Here is a 22,619-nt window from a genome sequence, read left to right on the forward strand (position 1 = left end):
TCTAGTGTTTTCGTTGTAGCAAAAGCTCAGACACCGACATTCATGCTTCAGCTTAAACGTCTTTGCTAATATCTAAACTCCACTGCCTCGCTCCTTTCACTGCAGGTCATTTCTATGCACAGCGCTGCCAAGATATTATCAATTATTTTCCAACCTGCTGTGGTGATTCTTCTCATCATTCAGCGTCTCTATTTGGCTCCAGCATCAGTCTTTCCTGCTCCATCCAGTCTCCAGCCCAGCAACAGCGGCATTCAAAGCACAGCTCCATTACTCAACCTTATCTGCGTCTTCATTAGAAAGACTGGCCCTCTGCTAAACTTTCAAAGCTCCACCGACAAGACATCGACATTCCCTCATCACTGATTGCCTTGCCTTAGCTCTATTTAAATCCACCACGAAGTTTTGTCTGCTGAATCTGTCTTTACTGCTCGTCTGCAATCAGGCGCCCCTCCCCCGCTCCTCACTCAGCACTTGCTCCCACAGAGCCAGCACAATTTACTGTTCCAGATACGATATTTCAGGTACGTTCAGTGTTTTAAAGACCTATCCAGCCCACTACAAACTATTCAACCAGTGGCGGCTCGTGACTTTTTGACAGGTCTCATAACATACTCCAACGACACTGCTGTACTGTAACACTTCCACCTCCAACCGACCAACTTCATTAAGGTACTTTCTACAACTTTCAAAGTCATCATTTCATTCAATGTGAGCTGCCAGTCAGATACGGAAACCATGTCTTACGATTATCAATGTTTCAGTCAAAGCCTCCTCCTACCCCGCAATGGACAATACACTTATAGACTGCTCCTGATCAAATCAATATGTTTTGCAGCAGCTTCGGAGCAACACATTCTTCATCCTCTAAGGTTTTGCAGCAGCCTTAGATCTATGTATTCTTCATCTCTGCCCAAAGGCAGCCTGATCTCTGGCACCATCTAAACCTCCTTAACTCTCAAAAGCCAATATCCACCACATTCAGCAGATCTCTGCTCTCTACAACAGTTCACTGCACACTACTGACAGTACTCCATCATTTACTTCCTTAGATCTCTGCACTGTTCAGCAAATCCCGCCCTCTACTGTTAATCACTCCTCACTACAGCAGATCTCGGTTCCCTCTTCAGATCTGCTCACTATTGCAGCATGCAAAAGTTGCTTTAGTTTACTGTTTAAATCTGCAACTGCCCTCCAGAGCTTCCAACGCTCCAGCTTTCCTCCAATACTCGAATCGTGGCAGCCATTTCTACAGTCAAAGCTAACGCTAATCTCCATCTAATCAAAATATATAAGTAAGAAATAAAAAAATACGGGCGCTTGACTTCCTCTGCAGTCTAGTCACATGTCCGATCATCCTCTCAAGTACTACAAGCATTGATAGTGAGAGACGTGGTACGAGACTGTCATCATTCGTCACTGGTTCTCAACCCACCTCTCCACCCTCATCTCCAGAGCACACCTCCCCCCTCGGCTGAACACCCCCATTCATTCCGTATAGGTGCAGCCACCTCCGCCGTGAGGGCCAGAATCAATCAGAGTCTGATCAAGAATATGGGGAGCTGGTCCTCTTCTGTGGTGTATTCTTACAGTCATTCATCCTCCTCTGTTATAGTTGCACCCAATTCTAAAATTGCTAGTATGCCCGGAGTGGGAGCTTCCTGTCTGCTGGGGCCACCAGAGGTTTTCCCCTTATCAGCCGGAAGGGTTTTTTTTCCTCTCCACTGAGCGGCAGGTCTACGCATACTAATAATTCCTAACCTCTTCTGTTTGTCCTAGTCTTTTGAATATGTTATGTTTCAGCATGTGCTCTTTGTCATTGTCTCACGGTGCAGGTGTTTCGCGGAGAGCCGGGGGTCCATCCTTTGGGGGGCAAGTGAATCTCACTTCCCCAACCTCAGGTCCAGGCATCCGCCGACCTTCCTTCTAATGGGGGTGGTTCTCACCACCGCGAGTCAGAGCGGACCCCCTGCCACACTCTATCCTATTGCAGCTCACACGCTTATCTTACCTCACCTCGGTTCTATCCATTCCTCTCTTCGGCATGTGGCCACTTTACACTTCCAGTGCTCAAGTCCCATACTAACCTGCATGCTTTCTCTTTACTTCAGGTCCCAGGCAGCGTAGAGTCTCGGCCAATCGCAGGGTTTAACGAGCGCACCTTTACAGAAGCCTCAGATGCTGGGTACCCTACTCTCCCGAGGGGCGACTCCCTCATACTTCAATTCGTGCCCTGGCCACCAGGAGCGATTTCCTCTCCTGAGGGTCAGCTCTTTGAGTATTAACCCTCGTATATGTTTTTTGGTAGCTGGGCTTCGCCCCTGGGATGCAATGGCTACGCCACCCTCAAGTGACAACCACCTTCCTATCAGCCTTTCTATCCGCCCGCTACTAAGTCCATTCCTTCAGTGGCACTGTCCTACTAATGGCTCGTTCTGCTTGCTCTGCCCTATCCTTAGATACCCAGCTCACGCCCTGTGAATTGTTTTTTTTTACCCCATTTTCTCCCCAATTTGAAATGCCCAATTTTTGTTTTTTTAAGCCTGGCTCACCGTTGTAACTCCCGCACTGACCCGGGAGGGACGAAGACGAACACACGTGTCCTCTGAAACGTGTGCAGTCACCCTTCCACTTCTTTTCACTCAGGCACCTGGCCAGTCTACAGGGGTCGCTGGTGCGTGGTGAGATGAGGACACCCTGGCCGACCTAAGCCCTCCCCACCCCGGGCAGTGCTCGGAAATAAACGAACCTTACAAATGAATAGAAACTGAATGGTATTTTAATTTTTCTAAAAAATCACATTATGTAGCTTTTCCCTGTGTATAAAAATAATATTTAGTTACAAAAATGAAATAGATATTGTTATTTGTTTTTATTATTTTTCTTGATATGCCTTGGAATAATAAATGGAAATGCAGGAAGGTGTATTTTTGCATATTGGCCCCTGTTCCAAACAGGTTATCCCAGTTCAGTACAGAGTCATTACATTTAGCCATAACAGATAACTGAAGCAGCATCCTGTTATGTGCACTGGGGTGTGCCTGTGGGATACATAACATAAATTACAGTAGTGGTGGGCATTTTGTGCAAAGAAGGCCAATAAGGGCTGAAATAATCCTCCCACCTGTAAACAACTTATATTTACTTTTACTCATTTTTGTCTAGAAAATTTATAAACTTTATGTCTGGTTTGTTTTTGTTCTGCTTTGAATCACAAACTGACTCAATGACCATCCATTATTAAACATCCCAGACTGTAAAGATTGTCTGTATTTGCATTTTTCTATACAAACTTGCTATGCAAGTACCAGTACATGTATGCTTACCATCAAGAAGCTCCAGCCACTTCATTCCAAATGAATACTCCGAGAGTCACGTGTAGGTGGAATGTAGTTGAAACAAATATACAGCAAAGCTTTTTAAAATGTTAATGTTCTCTAATGCTCTGTTCTGTATTATTATTTTTGCTTGAGAAGGCCTTGTTCATTGTTTAAATGCTGCTCTTCAGTTACTACAGGTGGTTTTAACACATTTTCTTTTGTTTTATACTGGCAATACACTGCTGTGCACTAGATGGTGCTGGTGCTTACTACTTTAAGAGGCTTTGGCTGCTCCAGCCTACATTACATATGTCTATGGCAGGCAAACAGAGCTGAAAAGTACCTTAACACAGACACTTTAAAAGTCTCTTTTAAAGCCAAAGAAAACCCCAAATGTTAACAAAAATAAGCATCTTGCTGTAGACATGTGCAAAGCAGGTAACAATATTATTTATTTACTAATATCTGTACATATTTTACATACATGGAATGTTATACCACATACACCCTAAATCATTAAAAAAATATTTCATGATCATCTAGTTGTGCACTATTTGCTTGTCAAAAAGTACCATAGCATATCTTAACGAGAAGGTTCTCTCTCACCGAGTTTGAAGTCTATTTAATTACAAAATGTACACAGAGCTGTAGCATTGAACACCTCTGCTTCTGCTCTTCTGATTAAATGGAATACATGCGTTTGTTTGCCTTTATTTCATTAACAACCTGTTACCACATAGTAACAAATCATTTTAAAGCCATTTCAAGTGTGTTACTGCATATAGCTCTGCAAAAGTTGTTTCTGTGGTTTTCTCCATTTTACCCCCCGCCAGCACAATATCAGCATTTTTTTTTTTAAACATATGGATAATTTATGTTCCTAAAAATCCTGAAGGGACCCTTTCACATATATGGGCTCAGTTATGGCAATTGTTAGCACAAGCAGCAAATAAAAATAATATTTTCAAACAATAATGATAATCATATAGGTTGGATTTCATTATTATTTGACTGCTATTTTTAATGTAACTCTTTCAGAGCAGATGGGTGCTCCAGAAGAAAGGTCATGATGCAGACATTGTTACACCAGACTGCGTTAGGACCATGAAATACAAGTTTCAGGCAACTGTTGAAGCAGCCAGGCTTTGCAGACATTTTTATTCAAGTATCACCACCGTGTGGCTCAAAATCAAGTCTGCTTCTGGATTTTGTCGCTTGTAAAATGTCCCCTGCAACTATCTGCTTCAAAAATGGTCAGAATGTTGCCTTCTTTTTCATGGGCCTTCTCATACCCATTTACAACACAATGACTCAGAGTGGGCATCCAATATGTGTCTTACCCAGCTGCTGGACTCGGGACAGCATTCTGTGTAGATTCAAATTAAATATCCAAATACCACATATTAAAGAGTAAGTAGCGGGGTTTCGAAAAGTAAAGCGTTATACGTCACCACGTGTTTAAATAATGCACTTGTAATTTTTCTTTTCATTGTTAAACATCCTGACAACGTTTTAGACTTATAACTTTAAAGTCTGTTTCAAAGCTCTTTTCAAAATGGCCACTCTAGTGCCCTGTGGTTTGAGATCTGTCCTCTATATCACTTCAGGAAGAGCGATTAAAAACATAACAAGTGCTCTGGCTTTTCTGTTCCGTACCACATCATGGATCGTTATCGCTGTGTTACCTGTTTGACAATGTGGGCAATAATCCTACACTATTAGTGCACTAGAATGGACATTTTGAAAAGAGCTTTGTAACAGACTTTAAAGTTATAATGTGCATCGTCACTATAACTGGTCTCGGGCACACACACTATGAGCGTTGTAACCGAAGAGCGTTATAAACTGGGGAGGGGGTGGGAGGCGCCGCAGAACACATAACACACATCTCACTAAAATACAAATAAAATAACTCCCTCTCTATAATGCACAGATAGTGAAGAAAAAATGTAACTTTCCGTGAATTAACCATGCATAAAGCACCATGTAATCAACGCAAATTTTTTTTACAAAAAAAAAAAAAAAAAGGTAACATTCCCACTCATGGATCATTTTAATTAGCAGTTTTTAAACTGTAAATAGCCTGGCTAAATGGCGGTCGGGAGTTCAGTTCGAAGCAACAGACAAACAAACCATGTGCGAGAAGGAGAGCGGGTCGGGAGAGGGAATGGGCTCGCCCCAGGTTTGGCTGCCGGAGCGGGGCTGAAGCGAAGCTGAAGTGTCTCATCTCCCGGAGAAAGCCGCAGCTCCTCTCACAGCAAAAAAGTAAATACATTAGGAAAGATAACCACATAATAGGCCTAATATTTATTTAGTTATAAAACCAATGTTGAATAAGATGTCTTTGTTATAAAGTGCCAGCGCAGCGTTGTTTATAGTTTGAACAACACCGGTACTGTATTTGCTGTAGAAATATTGCGTGAATCACTAGTGTAGTGAATTGGGGGACATGCTGTAGGATCGTTATATCCAAGGTGCGTTATTACCGAGAGCCTTATAGCGAGGGAACACTGCAAGTGTAAAAAGTTGTCAGGATGTTATTTATTTATTTATTTATTTATTATAAATTTAGTCGTTGCCAATTAATTTTTAATTATTTTTCTCCCAATTTGGAATGGCCAATTATTTTATTATGCTCAGCTCACCGCTACCACCCCTGCGCTGACTTGGGAGGGCGAAGACGAACACACACTGTCCTCCGAAGCATGTGCTGTCAGCCGACCGCTTTTTTTAACACTGCGGACCCACCATGCAGCCACCCAAGAGCTACAGCGTCGGAGGACAATGCAGCTCTCGGGCAGCTTACAGGCAAGCCCGCAGGCGCCCGGCCAGACTACAGGGGTCGCTGGTGCGCGGTGAGCCGAGGACACCCTGGCCGACCTAACCCTCCCTCCCCCCGGGAGACGCTTGGCCAATTGAGCGCCGCCCCCTGGGAGCTCCCGTCCTCGGTCGGCAAAGGAATAGCCTGGACTCGAACTCGGGACGTCCAGACTATAGGGCGCATCCTGCACTACGCAAGTGCTTTTACTGGATGCGCCACTCGGGAGCCCCTATCAGGATGTTATTTAAACAGTATAGCATCAAGTGGGGACGTGTAACGCTATATTTTTTTCGGAACCCCACTACTTACTCTAAGCCACTGATTTGTTTTTTTTTTCTTTCTGTGGTGTTCATCTAAATTAACATTTACACATACAGTAGCTTGATAAAAACAGATTGAGCAAACCCAAAAAGGCAGATCAAAGCCATGATTGTATTCAAGCTGCCTTTTTTTGCTTGAGAGGATGGCGTTGTAGAAATGTTGATGTTTTTTGCACATTTTTTTCAGTGCAATATTTGATCCTGTTATATAAATATTTATAACACCTGTGTACAATATTTATTAAACATTGTTTTTCTTAAAAAAAAAAAAAAAAAAAGACTTTTAAAAGAGAATTTGAAAAATGTTTGTTAAAAAGTAAAATGTAGGCATCTAAAACAAACTTATGATGCAAGAAGCACTGCTGAGGTTAGATTGTGTACATCTATCCCTGTACTTTTAAGGTTTGAGTTTAGAATCAGCCTTGCTTCATGTCCCAAACAGATATTGCTACAGCTTAATGGTTCTGAGATATAAGAGGAGTACCAGCCTTCTCCACCACTGTAGAAGAGGTCAATTTACTATCATTGCTGTGTTTTAAAATTCAAGCCTAAAGAAAATAAAACCGCAAACTCAAGTCAAAGATGGACCTTTTTTTTCCTAAAGAAATAAGTACTGGCACAGTTTATTATCCAAGGTCGAGAGTTTGGCTCATGTGGCTAAAATGTTGATGCTCGCTATATTGAAAATGCACACCATCACATTCATTGTCGCTTATATTCTGCACAGGGTGCACCTCTCAAATGCATCCCTGCTGCTGCTGCCCATCTTACAGAACAGTGATCTGATTTGAATCTGCATTCGGCAACATATTCTACGTTCAAGCACTATGGTATGCTCTATATTTGTATGCCCTTAGGTCTGACTGTGAAGGCACTGAGACAGCAGGGGAGGGAGACGGCTCCTGTGTTAGGAGCAAACGTATGAATAGCCAGTATCAGTCCTGAACTGATTTTCTGCACAGATATATTCAAGCCCCTGTTTTTCTATGTAGCGAATGTGCTTGTGTACATGTACACACATATCAAGACCAATACTGAATGTCATGATATGTATGCTGCTACGATGACTTATTTATAATATTATATCTATATAGATCTATCTATCTATCTATCTATCTATCTCTATATATTTATATATATATATATACACATATATATACACATATACATATACATATACATATACATATACATATAGCTAGCCAAAAACAAGATAGCCACTCCAAACAATTACTTCTATCACAAGGATGCACAAATAGATGAAGACATTGTAGTGATGGATCCAGAATGGCTTTAAACAATACATGTGTGTGTGTGTGTGTGTTTGTTTGCGTGTAATCCCTGAAGGTTGATTTAATAAGTTTTGGCACACCACAGTGCAGTGGCAACTGGCTTGAGTTGTGAGGATGATTTCTTGAAGACAGTGTAGATTAATTGCAGTTTGTGTACTAGCCGTCATTCAGTCATAAGTCCTAAAAAGATTGCAGTCTCTCGTTATTAGGGCAGATCTATTTCAACAGGGAAGTAGGAAACCTATAGAAGAGAAAAGGCAAAATTATAACAAATCAGTAAAAAAAAATAAAAAAAATTAAATATACACTTGACTAATCAATTTTTTTTTTTATTATAAAATTGACATAATTAGCAATGTATTATTATTATTATTATTATTATTATTGCAGTATTTATAAAATCTAAATATGCAATTCCCATAGGTCTGCTCTTATTATCATTATTATTATTAGATAAAGGATACAGTATCAGTTTACAAAGAGGCTCTGCCCCTTCAAGGTTGGGCTCAGCACCTTTACAGTTATGCTTATATGTTAAAGCAGATCTTTCAGAGTAAATCCATAATACATAATACATACTGCACTTTATCAATAAATACAACATGGCATCATACTCTACAAGAGACAAAAGCGCTTTGTGCAGTTACCTGTGCAAAAAGTAAATGAAGCGCTTTAATCTGATGGATGTTCAGGACACGACCGATTCACTTCAAACCATTCATTTATACAACTGTTGAGGAAGAGAAACAAGCACAAAACGAGACAAGTATGAGTAACATGTCTCAGTCTCCGCCTCCCTGAGATGCACATTCAAGTACAGTGTGGTTTCCAGATCATTCTTTAGAAAAAAAAAAAAAAAGCCTCTATTGCTGCAAATCAACAGCGACCTACAGTCAGTGTTTTTAATGTAAGCAGCGAAACACATGTTCACTCAAAAGCTCTTTAAGCTAACGTGCAGTTGAGGGACACCTCATTGTATCTGTGAATTCATTTTAATAAAAATCTTTCAGCTGGCACTTTAAAGTGTAAAACCAATGAGCAGCTTAAAACAGGAGGATTCAGTGACTGACAGTGGAACACAAACTGATACAATGATACAAATGATACTTTACAAAATGAGTTGAATTACGAGTCTCCTTGCTCTACAAGGCGCTGGGCCTGACAGCGTGTGATCCCAACACTTACCCTTTATGGTATATGCATAGACATGGCAGGCGTGCAATGGTGTCTCCCTGCACCAGCTCCTCCAGGCATATTGCACATTCCCCAGCATCTTTAGTCAATACATCCTCTGGGGAGAGAGCAGAGAAATTCAGATTTAGTATCCTATGGGATCACACCTAGTTCTGTCAGATATGTCAGCACTGTGAAGAAATGCACACACAAAAAAAGCAGTCACTGCATTATGATGTCATTGTCATTCCACTAATAGCAGTAAGGTAACCCATGGAGTTTGAATGATATATTATCCTTAAGTTCAAGCTAGAACTGTGACAACTGTACATACTGTATTTGAATATTTACATAGTATAAGTAAAATCATAAAATTCATTAATATCTACCTGGTTGTATCCTTACAGTCGATGACAATTATGTTTATTTATACTCCATAATCAAATAAAACAGATGACATATTGACAAGAACAGTAAGGGATGTGAGCTAATGAATGTTTGTTTCTTACAAATGTATGGATTTAAAAACTTCACCGCCTAGTTAAGGGTGACTGTATCCCTTTGGGTCCCAGGTTTTCACAAACACTCAGAATTAATAAACAAAAACAATTACAGTGCAGTAAAAATCCAGTAAGCAGTGAGGCATTTAAAACATCAAGATTTGTCCAGATTGGAAGTTCTGCTACTTGGAAGTACGGTACACTACAGCAGTCGTGCATAGATCAGCATAAATAGAACCTAGAACACTATAAAATGACTTTACAGTACTTTGAGAGATAATCTCAGCGTTGATCCTGCAGAGGGCAGTCTAGAACTAGTTTGTACTTGGAAAATGTACCAATAAGAAAATACACAAACAAAGAATGTTTGTGGTTAATATGAATTAAAAAAAAAAAAAAGAGACGCACTCAAATACAACAAAATCAACGGGTTTTGAAAGCCAAGGTCTAAATATTTAATTAGTTCTAAGCAGGGCCAGTGCTCATCCCTACTCCCCTCCACATCCAGCCTTACAATACTAATATCCATAAATCTACTGTTTCATTAGGTACATGTTGGATAATTCTGTTACGCAGTAGATGAAACAGTGGGATTTGACTGCATGATTTGTTAAGAAACCTGGAAAAGCAAACTTTCGATAAGTTCCCTCTTTATATTATAGGCTGTGTGGTGCTGTGAGAACCATGTCAGATCTGAGGTCCTTTTCAGTTTATAAATTCCAGTAAAATAGTCCAGCAGCAGCATCCCCCACTGTGTTCCTAAGTGCTCTAAATATAGTATTTGAAGGGAAAAAATACTTTCAGCTGGGTAGTACAAGAAAAATAACATCTATCAGTTTCATCAGTTATCCCATTACACAGCAGTAATAACGTCCAGTACTGCTGTTTTATTTTGCCGGTAAGTATTTAAAGTCAGTTGCTGCAGTATTAGTGCATTACTCAGTTGAGAAAAGTGTATGTTTCCATTCTGTAAACACACACAGAGAATCAGGGGCTCATTTACTGGGTGTGTTATACAGTACCCCTGCTTCTCTGTTTAAATTGCCACTACAGATGAAAATGATCTGCATTAATTCCTCTTTCACACCTGAAATAGAAAGACAAGCAATATTAACAATTATGCTCATGATGCCTTACTTATGGGACACCCTGTATAATAAAATAATTTAAAACTTCATTTGCTGCTGTTTAATATCCCACTCCCTCCTTTGCTCTCCAGTGTATCAGGATGTATTGCTTTGCACTCAAAGTGAAATGAAACCCTTTAAACACAGCAGCTGTTTAAATTGTTCTGAGCTTTTTCAATGACACAATCAAAGCAGGTCACATCCCATCTCTAACAGTCCAATCAACCTTTACTGAAAAATAATTGACAAACGCTTGCTGGTAAACCCAGCAACTGTAGTGTTTGCACTATCAAGCCCGCCTATACTACTGAAAAGAAGCTGAGTGACTACAGATTAGTCTCCTCACTTTGTTCAAGAACAAGGAGCTTCAAGTGACGTTTAAACAGTTTTTATTGACTTCCCTTACCTTTTTATGACATTTGCATCTTTGAGTGGCATTGCTCGAATTTTCAGTTTTGCTCACCTGGGAAAGTGCTTTGAGATGTTTTGAAAAGCTCAGAAACGTATCGAAGTTGCCAGGTCTACTAGGTTCCTCTCGCACGTCCTCATTCCAGTTACTGAATTTCTACGGCTACATTAACAACAATGTCCTTTTAGTTTGAGCCCTGTAACCTCTGCAATTCTTAGTGCAGGTTTATTTTCGTAATGGGTAGTTATGTAATATTATTATTCTGCATTACTATACACCATATACGTTACTGTCCATTCCACATTGTACTTGTTTAATCAGATACAGCAATAACTGAAAGAATCAGATTGTTTTTTAGAGCAATGTCACTGAGGGGTCAAAGGACACAACAGGTAGTCATGGAAATCAATTACCTGGAATGGGAAGTGCAGGAGAAATGAGTTCCGACCACATTGATAAGTTCTTGGGCTTTTCACAACAGTTCAAAGCACAGTCTTTGACACAGATAGTAACTTTGATTAAATGGCAATCCACATTGCTTCTCACAAGCTCAGTATTCAAATTATGTTCTAAACAGAGCAATGGAAACCTAAGTTATCAGAAGTTCATTAAATAAAGGGATTTTATATTTTATTTTTTATATTTTATAAAATATAAAAAATCTATTCGTGTTGACTCGAAACTTTATTTAGGCACTCTACGATTTGACTGGCGAAAGATAACATTGGTTTATTGGAGTTCACAAAGACAACTATTTTCAGCTTGGTACTGTAACCTATTCACATTCTTGTTTGTTTAATTCTTGCTGTTTTTGCTGCATTACAGCCCTTCATTAATTACGTGAATGTGGCGGAGTGTCCCGCCCCTATTTATTATTATTTGTATTTTTGTTTGCGGCGCGGGTAAAAGCGCCGCGTCTTTTATTATTATTTAAAAACCCCGTGAGGATGCATGGCTAATCAGCTACTGATTACTTAAATAGCTGACAGTCATGCATCCTTACCAAACGCGTGCAGACTCTGGCCGGGGGATAATAAGATAATTACCAACTAGTTAATCCCTCGGCCAGAGTATATAAACCTGCAGCTCTCTGCACTTGATGTTGGGGTGTTGGAGTAGAGAGTACGGGGAGCGGAGAGAGGAGAGAAGGAATAACATTTAAAAACAATTGCTAATACGTGCTGGATTATCCAGCACGGCACTTACTTGTTTGTTTATTTATTCGTTTGGCCCTCGTGCCCTTTTGTTTGTATTTTGTTTAAATCTGTTGTTTGTTTATTATTAAATACGCTGAGTGCTTTTGCACTCGGTTTCACCCGCCCATCCACTGTTTTGGAGTCAGTTACTTCCTGGTCCGTGACGTCATCCACCACACCACTGCGAGCCAGACTGTCACATATGGTGTCCTGCGTGGGACAAAACAAACGCCTCCAATAGCCGGACCAGGAAAGGAAAGCTCGTTTTTTTTGTTCGTTTTTTTTCCAAAGTGTTTTTTGTGTGTTTTTGGGGGAAAAAAAAAAAAAAAAAAAAAAAAAAAGAAAATATGGGAAGAAGCGGACGGAGGAAGCAGCAGCTACAGCAGCGTGGGGCCGGTCGCAGGTCCCACTGTAGCTCAACCATGCTGGACGTCTGCCCCACCTGCTTGAAAGGTGAGGAGTGGTGCTTCGCTGTTGGGGAGGTGGGTCACATAGCACCCGACCAACCCCCTCCATGGCAGGAGAAAGAGGAGCCAGAGCATCCAGTGAGGGAGGACCTGCATCCTCCAAAGAGGACGAATGCACTCTCCTCTGAGGGAGTCTGGGACTGGCTGGTGGAGCCGGGGAGGGATTATGAGGAAGCCCTCCCTGCAGTGATCAACCTCCTGTGGGCAAGAGATGGGGAGCGCTGGGAGGCCTGGGAACAGCAACACCACCCAGCATCCCTCCCAGACATCGCAGCCATGGTGCTCAACTACCTGGCTGCGGATATGGGAGAGACCCTGCTGCTGCCATCTCCAGCACCAAAGGGAGAGGAGCCATCGCTGCCGTCTCCAGCGCCAGAGGGAGAGGAGCCATCGCTGCCGTCTCCAGCGTCAGAGGGAGAGGAGCCATCGCTGCCGTCTCCAGCATCGGAGGGAGAGGAGCCATCGCTGCCGTCTCCAGCGCCAGAGGGAGAGGAGCCATCGCTGCCGTCTCCAGCGCCAGAGGGAGAGGAGCCATCGCTGCCGTCTCCAGCGCCAGAGGGAGAGGAGCCATCGCTGCCGTCTCCAGCGCCAGAGGGAGAGGAGCCATCGCTGCCGTCTCCAGCGTCAGAGGGAGAGGAGCCATCGCTGCCGTCTCCAGCGCCAGAGGGAGAGGAGCCATCGCTGCCGTCTCCAGTATCAGAGGGAGAGGAGCCATCGCTACCGTCTCCAGCATCAGAGGGAGAGGAGCCATCGCTACCGTCTCCAGCATCAGAGGGAGAGGAGCCATCGCTACCGTCTCCAGCATCAGAGGGAGAGGAGCCATCGCTACCGTCTCCAGCATCAGAGGGAGAGGAGCCATCGCTACCGTCTCCACCAGCAGAGGGAGAATGCCTGCTGGTTTCGCCTCCACAGCCTGGGGAGGAGCCCGAACGTCCTACGCCCGAGTGGGAGGAGCCCGAACGTCCTACGCCCGAGTGGGAGGAGCCCGAACGTCCTACGCCCGAGTGGGAGGAGCCCGAACGTCCTACGCCCGAGTGGGAGGAGCCCGAACGTCCTACGCCCGAGTGGGGGGAGTCGGTGCGTCCACAGCCCAAGAGGGAGGAGTCGGTGCGTCCACAGCCCAAGAGGGAGGAGTCGGCGCGTCCACAGCCCAAAGAGGGGGGAGTCGGTGCGTCCATAGCCCAAGAGGTGGAAGTCTGCGCTTCCACAGCCTTAGGACCCAAGCTGCAGTCCCAAGAGCCAGAAGGGGAGGAGTTACAGGCTCAACCCCCTGAATTTTTCTGGGGGGGAGAAGGGCAGGATGCTGGTGTTCCCCAGCAGCCTCTATTTATGCTGCTGAAGGGAGCACGGCACACACCAGCCCAGCCGCCACAGCAGAGGGAGCCAGCACCGCCACAGCCTCCCTCTGAGTGGCCAGCATCCGCCCCATCGCCTCTGCCTCCGCCACCTCCACCAGCAGAGGGTGAATGCCTGCTGGTTCCACATCCACCGTCGTGGGAGGACTGCTTGCCCCTCCCACCTCCACCAGCAGAGGGTGAATGCCTGCTGGTTCCGCCTCCACCGTCGTGGGAGGACTGCTTGCCCCTCCCACCTCCACCAGCAGAGGGTGAATGCCTGCTGGTTCTGCCTCAACCGTCGTGGGAGGACTGCTTGCCCCTCCCACCTCCACCAGCAGAGGGTGAATACCTGCTGGTTCCGCCTCAGCCGCCGTGGGAGGACTGCTTGCCACTCCCAGCTCCACCAGCAGAGGGTAAATACCTGCTGGTTCCGTCTCAGCCGCTGTGGGAGGACTGCTTTCCCCTCCCACCATCGCCATTGCCTGGGGATGGCTGTTCTGCATCGCCTGGGGCTGCCTTTTGTTCTCCACAGGACACAGGGTACGAGGGAGAAGTGGAGCTCCCGCTGCCGCCTCCATGGCCAGGGGCTCCCCTCCCGAGTTCGCCTTCCGGGGGTCCGCTGCTGCTGCCGTCGCCTTCCGAGGGTCCGCTGCTGCTGCCGTCGCCTTCCGAGGGTCCGCTGCTGCTGCCGTCGCCTTCCGAGGGTCCGCTGCTGCTGCCGTCGCCTTCCGAGGGTCCGCTGCTGCTGCCGTCGCCTTCCGAGGGTCCGCTGCTGCTGCCGTCGCCTTCCGAGGGTCCGCTGCTGCTGCCGTCGCCTTCCGAGGGTCCGCTGCTGCTGCCGTCGCCTGGGGTCGCCAGGGATCCTGCTTCGCCTGGGGTCGTCGAGGGTCCGGCTTCGCCTAGGGTCACCGGGGATCCTGCTTCGCCTGGGGTCGTCGAGGGTCCGGCTTTGCCTGGGGTCGCCAGGGATCCTGCTTCGCCTGGGGTCGTCGAGGGTCCGGCTTCACCTGGGGTCGCCAGGGATCCTGCTTCGCCTGGGGTCGCTACACGATGGCCGGAGCTCCATGAAAGGGAGCTGCCAGAAATGAAGAAAGGGGGGGAGGTCAGGAGACCAGCTCCCCCAGCCGCACTTTCGCGGCTGGAGATCATGTGGTCGGAGCCCCACGGAGGGGAACTGCCGGCCATGAGGAAGGGGGGAGAGGTCAGGAGACCAGCTCCCCCAGCCGCACTTTCGCGGCAGGATAGAGTGTGGCGGGAGCCCCGGAAGAGGGAGCTGCCGGCCACGAAGAATGGGGGGGTGCCAGAGATTCCACCATGGCCACCCCCCAGAAGTAACTTGCTTCCCCCTCTTCCGGGACTTTAAGACTGAGGGGGGAGGTGGCCGTTGGGGCCATGTGTGCTGCGCACAAGGGGGGGCATGTGTGGCGGAGTGTCCCGCCCCTATTTATTATTATTTGTATTTTTGTTTGCGGCGCGGGTAAAAGCGCCGCGTCTTTTATTATTATTTAAAAACCCCGTGAGGATGCATGGCTGATCAGCTACTGATTACTTAAATAGCTGACAGTCATGCATCCTTACCAAACGCGTGCAGACTCTGGCCGGGGGATAATAAGATAATTACCAACTAGTTAATCCCTCGGCCAGAGTATATAAACCTGCAGCTCTCTGCACTTGATGTTGGGGTGTTGGAGTAGAGAGTACGGGGAGCGGAGAGAGGAGAGAAGGAATAACATTTAAAAACAATTGCTAATACGTGCTGGATTATCCAGCACGGCACTTACTTGTTTGTTTATTTATTCGTTTGGCCCTCGTGCCCTTTTGTTTGTATTTTGTTTAAATCTGTTGTTTGTTTATTATTAAATACGCTGAGTGCTTTTGCACTCGGTTTCACCCGCCCATCCACTGTTTTGGAGTCAGTTACTTCCTGGTCCGTGACGTCATCCACCACACCACTGCGAGCCAGACTGTCACAGTGAAGTATTCAGGGCATTTTGTTAATGGCATGTGTGCAAAAGACACAAACTTTAAGTATATTTTAATTTGTTGCTGTTCTTGTTCTACATTTCCTTAACAACTGTTTATTATAAGCTACTTTTTTTTACACAACATTACTCACAACTGTTGCACGAAACTGGGGTTCATGTATTCTGCTGGTTTTAATATACCTGATGAAGACATGTTGGTGTCGAAACGCGTTGTTTGTTTTACAACTATGTCCTTTTTTTAAATCAATAAAAAGATTTTGATGAAGAATATAACCAAGCAAAATGATAAATTTTGTTTGGTAAGCCATTTAAATATAGTTTGGCTGAAAGAAATATGAATGCTTGCATTGCCGTAGAGACTCTACTTTCATATATACATATATATATATATATATATATATACACACACACACACACACACACACACACACACAGTCACCTCCAAAATTATTATTGGCACCCTTGATAAAGATGAGCAAAAAAGGCTGTATAAAATAAACAACACAGGTAATGAGCTATATTTTATGCTCAAATATATGGCAAAACCATATTCTTTTATTCTAGTACAATTGCTCAGAGAAAAAGTTTTTTATTAACAAGTAATAACATTTTCTCAAAAAGATAGGTGTCAGAATTATTGGCACCCCTAAAGATTCTTATAAATAAAATCAAACAAAATTAAATCTGCATTAACATTCTACTTCTATAAGTTCATCTCAGTCTTAAGGAACTGTATTGTGGCCTCCCATGGCTTCCTGTTTCACTGGGGTATAAAAATGAGATAACACACATATCAAATCCATTTGTCATCCATCACCATGGGGAAAGGCAAAGAACTCACAAATGAAAAGAGACAAATGGTTGTTGACCTTCATAAATCAGGCAATGGGCACAAAACAATAGCTAAAAAACTAAATATACCACTTACCACTATTAGGGTAATAATTAAGAAGTTCAAAACCACTGGTACAGCTCAGTACTGGTATTATTTACCTGATACAGTCTTTTTTGCTCATCTTTATCAAGGGTGCCAATAATTTTGGAGGTGACTGTGTATATATATATATATATATATATATATATATATATATATATATATATATATATATATATACACACACACACACACATACAGTACTGTGCAAAAGTTTTAGGCAGGTGTGAAATAATGCTGTAAAGTAAGAATGCTTTCAAAAATAGACATGTTAATAGTTTATATTTATCAATTAACAAAATGCAAAGTGAGTGAACAGAAGAAAAATTTACATCAAATCAATATTTGGTGTGACCACCCTTTGCCTTCAAAACAGCATCAATTCTTCTAGGTACACTTGCACACAGTTTTTGAAGGAACTCGGCAGGTAGTTGGCCCAAACATCTTGGAGAACTAACCACAGTTCTTCTGTGGATTTAGGCAGCCTCAGTTGCTTCTCTCTCTTCATGTAATCCCAGACAGACTCGATGATGTTGAGATCAGGGCTCTGTGGGGGCCATACCATCACTTCCAGGACTCCTTGTTCTTCTTTACGCTGAAGATAGTTCTTAATGACATTCGCTGTATGTTTGGGGTCGTTGTCATGCTGCAGAATAAATTTGGGACCAATCAGATGCCTCCCTGATGGTATTGCATGATGGATAAGTATCTGCCTGTACTTCTCAGCATTGAGGAGACCATTAATTCTGACCAAATCCCCAACTCCATTTGCAGAAATGCAGCCCCAAACTTGCAAGGAACCTCCACCATGCTTCACTGTTGCCTGCAGACACTCATTCATGTACCGCTCTCCAGCCCTTCGGCGAACAAACTGCCTTCTGCTACAGCCAAATATTTCAAATTTTGACTCATCCGTCCAGAGCACCTGCTGCCATTTTTCTGCACCCCAGTTCCTGTGTTTTCGTGCATAGTTGAGTCGCTTGGCCTTGTTTCCACGTCGGATGTATGGCTTTTTGGCCGCAAGTCTTCCATGAAGGCCACTTCTGACCAGACTTCTCCGGACAGTAGATGGGTGTACCAGGGTCCCACTGTTTTCTGCCAATTCTGAGCTGATGGCACTGCTGGACATCTTCCGATTGCGAAGGGAAGTAAGCATGATGTGTCTTTCATCTGCTGCAGTAAGTTTCCTTGGCCGACCACTGCGTCTACGGTCCTCAACGTTGCCCGTTTCTTTGTGCTTCTTCAAAAGAGCTTGGACAGCACATCTGGAAACCCCTGTCTGCCTTGAAATTTCTGCCTGGGAGAGACCTTGCTGATGCAGTATAACTACCTTGTGTCTTGTTGCTGTGCTCAGTCTTGCCATGGTGTATGACTTTTGACAGTATTATTATTATTATTATTTATTTCTTAGCAGACGCCCTTATCCAGGGCGACTTACAATTGTTACAAGATATCACATTATACATTATTTCACATTATACTGATATCACATTATTTTACATACAATTACCCATTTATACAGTTGGGTTTTTACTGGAGCAATCTAGGTAAAGTACCTTGCTCAAGGGTACAACAGCAGTGTCCCCCACTGGGGTGAAGAGTCCAGAGACCTAACCACTACTCCACACTGCTGCACAGTAAACTGTCTTCAGCAACCTCACCTTGTTAGCTGAGTTTGGCTGTTCCTCACCCAGTTTTATTCCTCCTACACAGCTGTTTCTGTTTCAGTTAATGATTGTGTTTCAACCTACATATTGAATTGATGATCATTAGCACCTGTTTGGTATAACTGTTTAATCATACACCTGACTATATGCCTACAAAATCCCTGACTTTGTGCAAGTGTACCTAGAAGAATTGATGCTGTTTTGAAGGCAAAGGGTGGTCACACCAAATATGGATTTGATTTAGATTTTTCTTCTGTTCACTCACTTTGCATTTTGTTAATTGATAAATATAAACTATTAACATGTCTATTTTTGAAAGCATTCTTACTTTACAGCATTATTTCACACCTGCCTAAAACTTTTGCACAGTACTGTATGTGTGTGTGTGTGTGTATATATATATATATATATATATATATATATATATATATATATATATATATATATATACACAGTCACCTCCAAAATTATTGGCACCCTTGATAAAGATGAGCAAAAAAGACTGTATCAGGTAAATAATACCAGTACTGAGCTGTACCAGTGGTTTTGAACTTCTTAATTATTACCCTAATAGTGGTAAGTGGTATATTTAGTTTTTTAGCTATTGTTTTGTGCCCATTGCCTGATTTATGAAGGTCAACAACCATTTGTCTCTTTTCATTTGTGAGTTCTTTGCCTTTCCCCATGGTGATGGATGACAAATGGATTTGATATGTGTGTTATCTCATTTTTATACCCCAGTGAAACAGTGTGTGTGTGTATATATATATATGTATATGTATATACATATATATATATATATATATATATCAGACCGACTTCATCTCGCATCTGTAAACATTGACACTTGCTTTTAAAGGGAGATGCAGAATATTTGTGTCTAACCCCTGAAAAAGTTGTCAAAATGTGTTTTTTTTTTTTTTTTGTTGTTCTTGCATTTCTAACTATGTTAATGGCAGTCTGGAGCCCTGCATTATAATTTCTCATTTCTCTGTGCCTCAGTGGTACAAACAGATTGATACACGATGGTGCGATTGACAGAGCATTGTGTTTTGAGGAATCATATCGTCATAAAGAACTGTAGGCGTGTACAAGTGTCAAGCCTGTAGCATATCAGTAAAGGTACGCGTACCACAGGTTGAAAAGCACTGGTCTAGCCGGTCAAGTGGAGTGGCTCTGCTACAACAGGTCGCGTGAAAAACTGAGACGTTCGTTAGCAAAAAGGGATTCGAAGAGGAATCGAATCCTGAAAATGGATTCAGGTAATATCATGAGAACCAGGTAACCCGGATACCCGAGTAACCTATACACACACACACACACAAGGTAACCCGGATACCAGAGTACCCTATACACACACACACACACACACAAGGTAACCTGGATACCCGAGTACCCTATACACACACACACGCACAAGGTAACCCGGATACCCGAGTAACCTATACACACACACACACACAAGGTAAGCCGGATACCAGAGTACCTTACACACACACACACACACACAAGGTAACCTGGATACCCGAGTACCCTATACACACACACACGCACAAGGTAACCCGGATACCCGAGTAACCTATACACACACACACACAAGGTAACCCGGATACCAGAGTACCCTATACACACACACACACACACACACACACACACACACACACACACACACACACACACACACACAAGGTAACCTGGATACCCGAGTACTCTATACACACACACACACACACACACACACACACACACACAAGGTAACCCGGATACCAGAGTACCCTATACACACACACACACAAGGTAACCTGGATACCCGAGTACCCTATACACACACACACACACACACACAAGGTAACCCGGATACCAGAGTACCCTATACACACACACACACACAAGGTAACCCGGATACCCGAGTACCCTATACACACACACACAAGGTAACCTGGATACCCGAGTACCCTATATACACACACACACACACACACACACACACACACATATATGTGAAGCTGTAGTCAAAAGTTTACAAACCCCAATGGAAATGTATAATTTCTCAAAATTTCTCGAACACAAATTATAAGCAAAATCTTTTGTAGCAAAAGTTTTGCTTTTGTGGATGACAAAAAAAAGTCACAAGAAATAGATTTCTACAATTATTTATTTCAGCAATTTTTTTTGCAAAACTCCAAAAAATGCTAATTCAAAAGTATTCATACCCTGACAAGGAAAATTAAATTAATAGCTAGTTGAGGCACCTTTAGCAATAACAACCTCTTTTAAACGATTAGGATATTTGTAAATGAGCTTTTGGCATGATTCTTTAGTGATTTGTGACCATTCTTCAATGCAAAATTGTCCCAGTTCATTCAAATTCCGAGGACTTCTCTTGTGCACAACCTTCTTCAACTCATACCAATGATTCTCAATCGGATATAGATCGGGACTTTGACTAGGCCATTCCAGCACCCTGATTTCTAGCACCTTGTAAACATTACTATCATAGCATCAAAGAGTATGAATACTTTTGAATCAGCATTTTTGGAGTTTTGCATATTCATTCCTATGGATGAAATCATATGGATGAAACAGAGTAGAGTTTGATCCACAATACCGTACTCAGTAGTATCAGGGATTCATATGAAATATAGCATTGTACATGTTTAAAGCCATTCCAGCTTTTACAGATCTCAAATATTCAAAAGGAAATTGATTAAACTATTGTATACAGTTGGATACTTTGAAATTCTTCCCAGTACTGTACAGGTACAGTACAGTAAGTTGCTGGCATGACACACAATGTCAGCAACACCCTTTCAGGATTTTGGCTGCCCTTGTTGTAACCTGTCCAACGGACACTGTTAGGAAATCATCTGAAACCACTTGATTTTATTACTGCTTACAAGTCAACTACTATATCGAGCATATCATTTAACTGCAACCTATCACTGTATTTTGTATCTTTTGCCACCAAGTCAGCATATGCTACTCTATACTGTCTGCGACAAAAATGCATGCTGAGAGCACAGAGAATTAACCTCCAAGGCTTCCCACTGAAAAGAACACATTTTAATGTATTTCTTGACTTTAAAACATACAGTATATATCTGTTCACAAATAAAACAAAAAACGTTTTTACTAAGACTGAATACTGTGTTTGTCATCGGATCAAAATGTAGACCATCTTATTTCTGAGAGAACAATATAAGAAAGAGCTACTGTACTTGCACTCCTATAGTGAACTCATTGGTATAAAATTCAAGTAGTGTGACTTGCGCCCCCCTCTGTGTGTTACTGTACTGTACAAGGTCACACCTGTAACAGCACCTGCTCTGTGAACAGGCAAAGATGTGGGAACGTTTTGTTGACTGTCCTGGTGCAGAGCTACTGTACAGTACAGAAGGATCTTCAGTACATATAAAACCCTTTCAAGGCTAGATTGCTGAAAACAGCAGCTCAGTCAGAATTGGAAATCTTTGTTGTAACTTGACCTGCTGAACACAATAAGCTATGTTTCCACACTGTCCAGTGTTGCTGTTCTTAAAAGCTTGGTCAAAGGAGGTACTGTGTTTGTTCTACATGAGACCTCAATGGAAAGTACAATGCAGTACAGCATGTTATTATATACTTCACAACATTTGTACTACATTGATCAAACAGCCAACTACATGACCATTACTGGATGATAATGGATCCGAAATTGTGATTGGTTCTTTGTTCATGGCCTGAATATTTTATTCACTTAATATCTACAGTACCAGCATACAGTTACTTGTTTTTTTTTGTTTGTTTGTTTTTTGTAACAAAGTTGACCAAATGGTGTGACGTAATACATGAGAAGAGATTAATCCAACAATATTTCACCTCCCAGTGTTCCACAGGATATAAAGCAAAAGTAAGGGTAAACCCGGTGTAATACTGGATTGATCAGCTTTCAAAGAACCCAACACTTCTAAGTATAAAACGGACTATTTTTGGGGAGCTACTGTACTCTGCTATCAACTAGAATGTGGTAGCACTGTTGTTTAAGGTCTAATTGCAATTAAGGAGGAGACTTAAAAATGTCAAGCAATATTAATA

At 42.9% G+C, this 22,619-nt stretch overlaps 1 protein-coding gene across 1 annotated transcript in view; it reads right to left on the bottom strand.

Annotated features, from left to right (window-relative positions):
• Positions 1-3,747: 3,747 nt before the first annotated feature.
• The window catches only part of LOC117399904 (E3 ubiquitin-protein ligase znrf2-like), a 67,573-nt gene continuing 48,701 nt past the window's right edge, over positions 3,748-22,619 (bottom strand). Inside the window, exons 3-5 of the mRNA XM_033999338.3 lie at positions 8,936-9,041; positions 8,398-8,480; positions 3,748-7,991 (exon numbers count right to left, since the gene is read on the bottom strand). Of these exons, the coding sequence (XP_033855229.1) occupies positions 8,423-8,480; positions 8,936-9,041 (164 nt within the window). The 3' untranslated portion in view covers positions 3,748-7,991; positions 8,398-8,422. The remainder of the gene's footprint in view (positions 7,992-8,397; positions 8,481-8,935; positions 9,042-22,619) is intronic.

This window comes from Acipenser ruthenus, chromosome 4 (genome assembly GCF_902713425.1).
Source record: "Acipenser ruthenus chromosome 4, fAciRut3.2 maternal haplotype, whole genome shotgun sequence".
Taxonomy (NCBI): Eukaryota; Metazoa; Chordata; class Actinopteri; order Acipenseriformes; family Acipenseridae; genus Acipenser; species Acipenser ruthenus.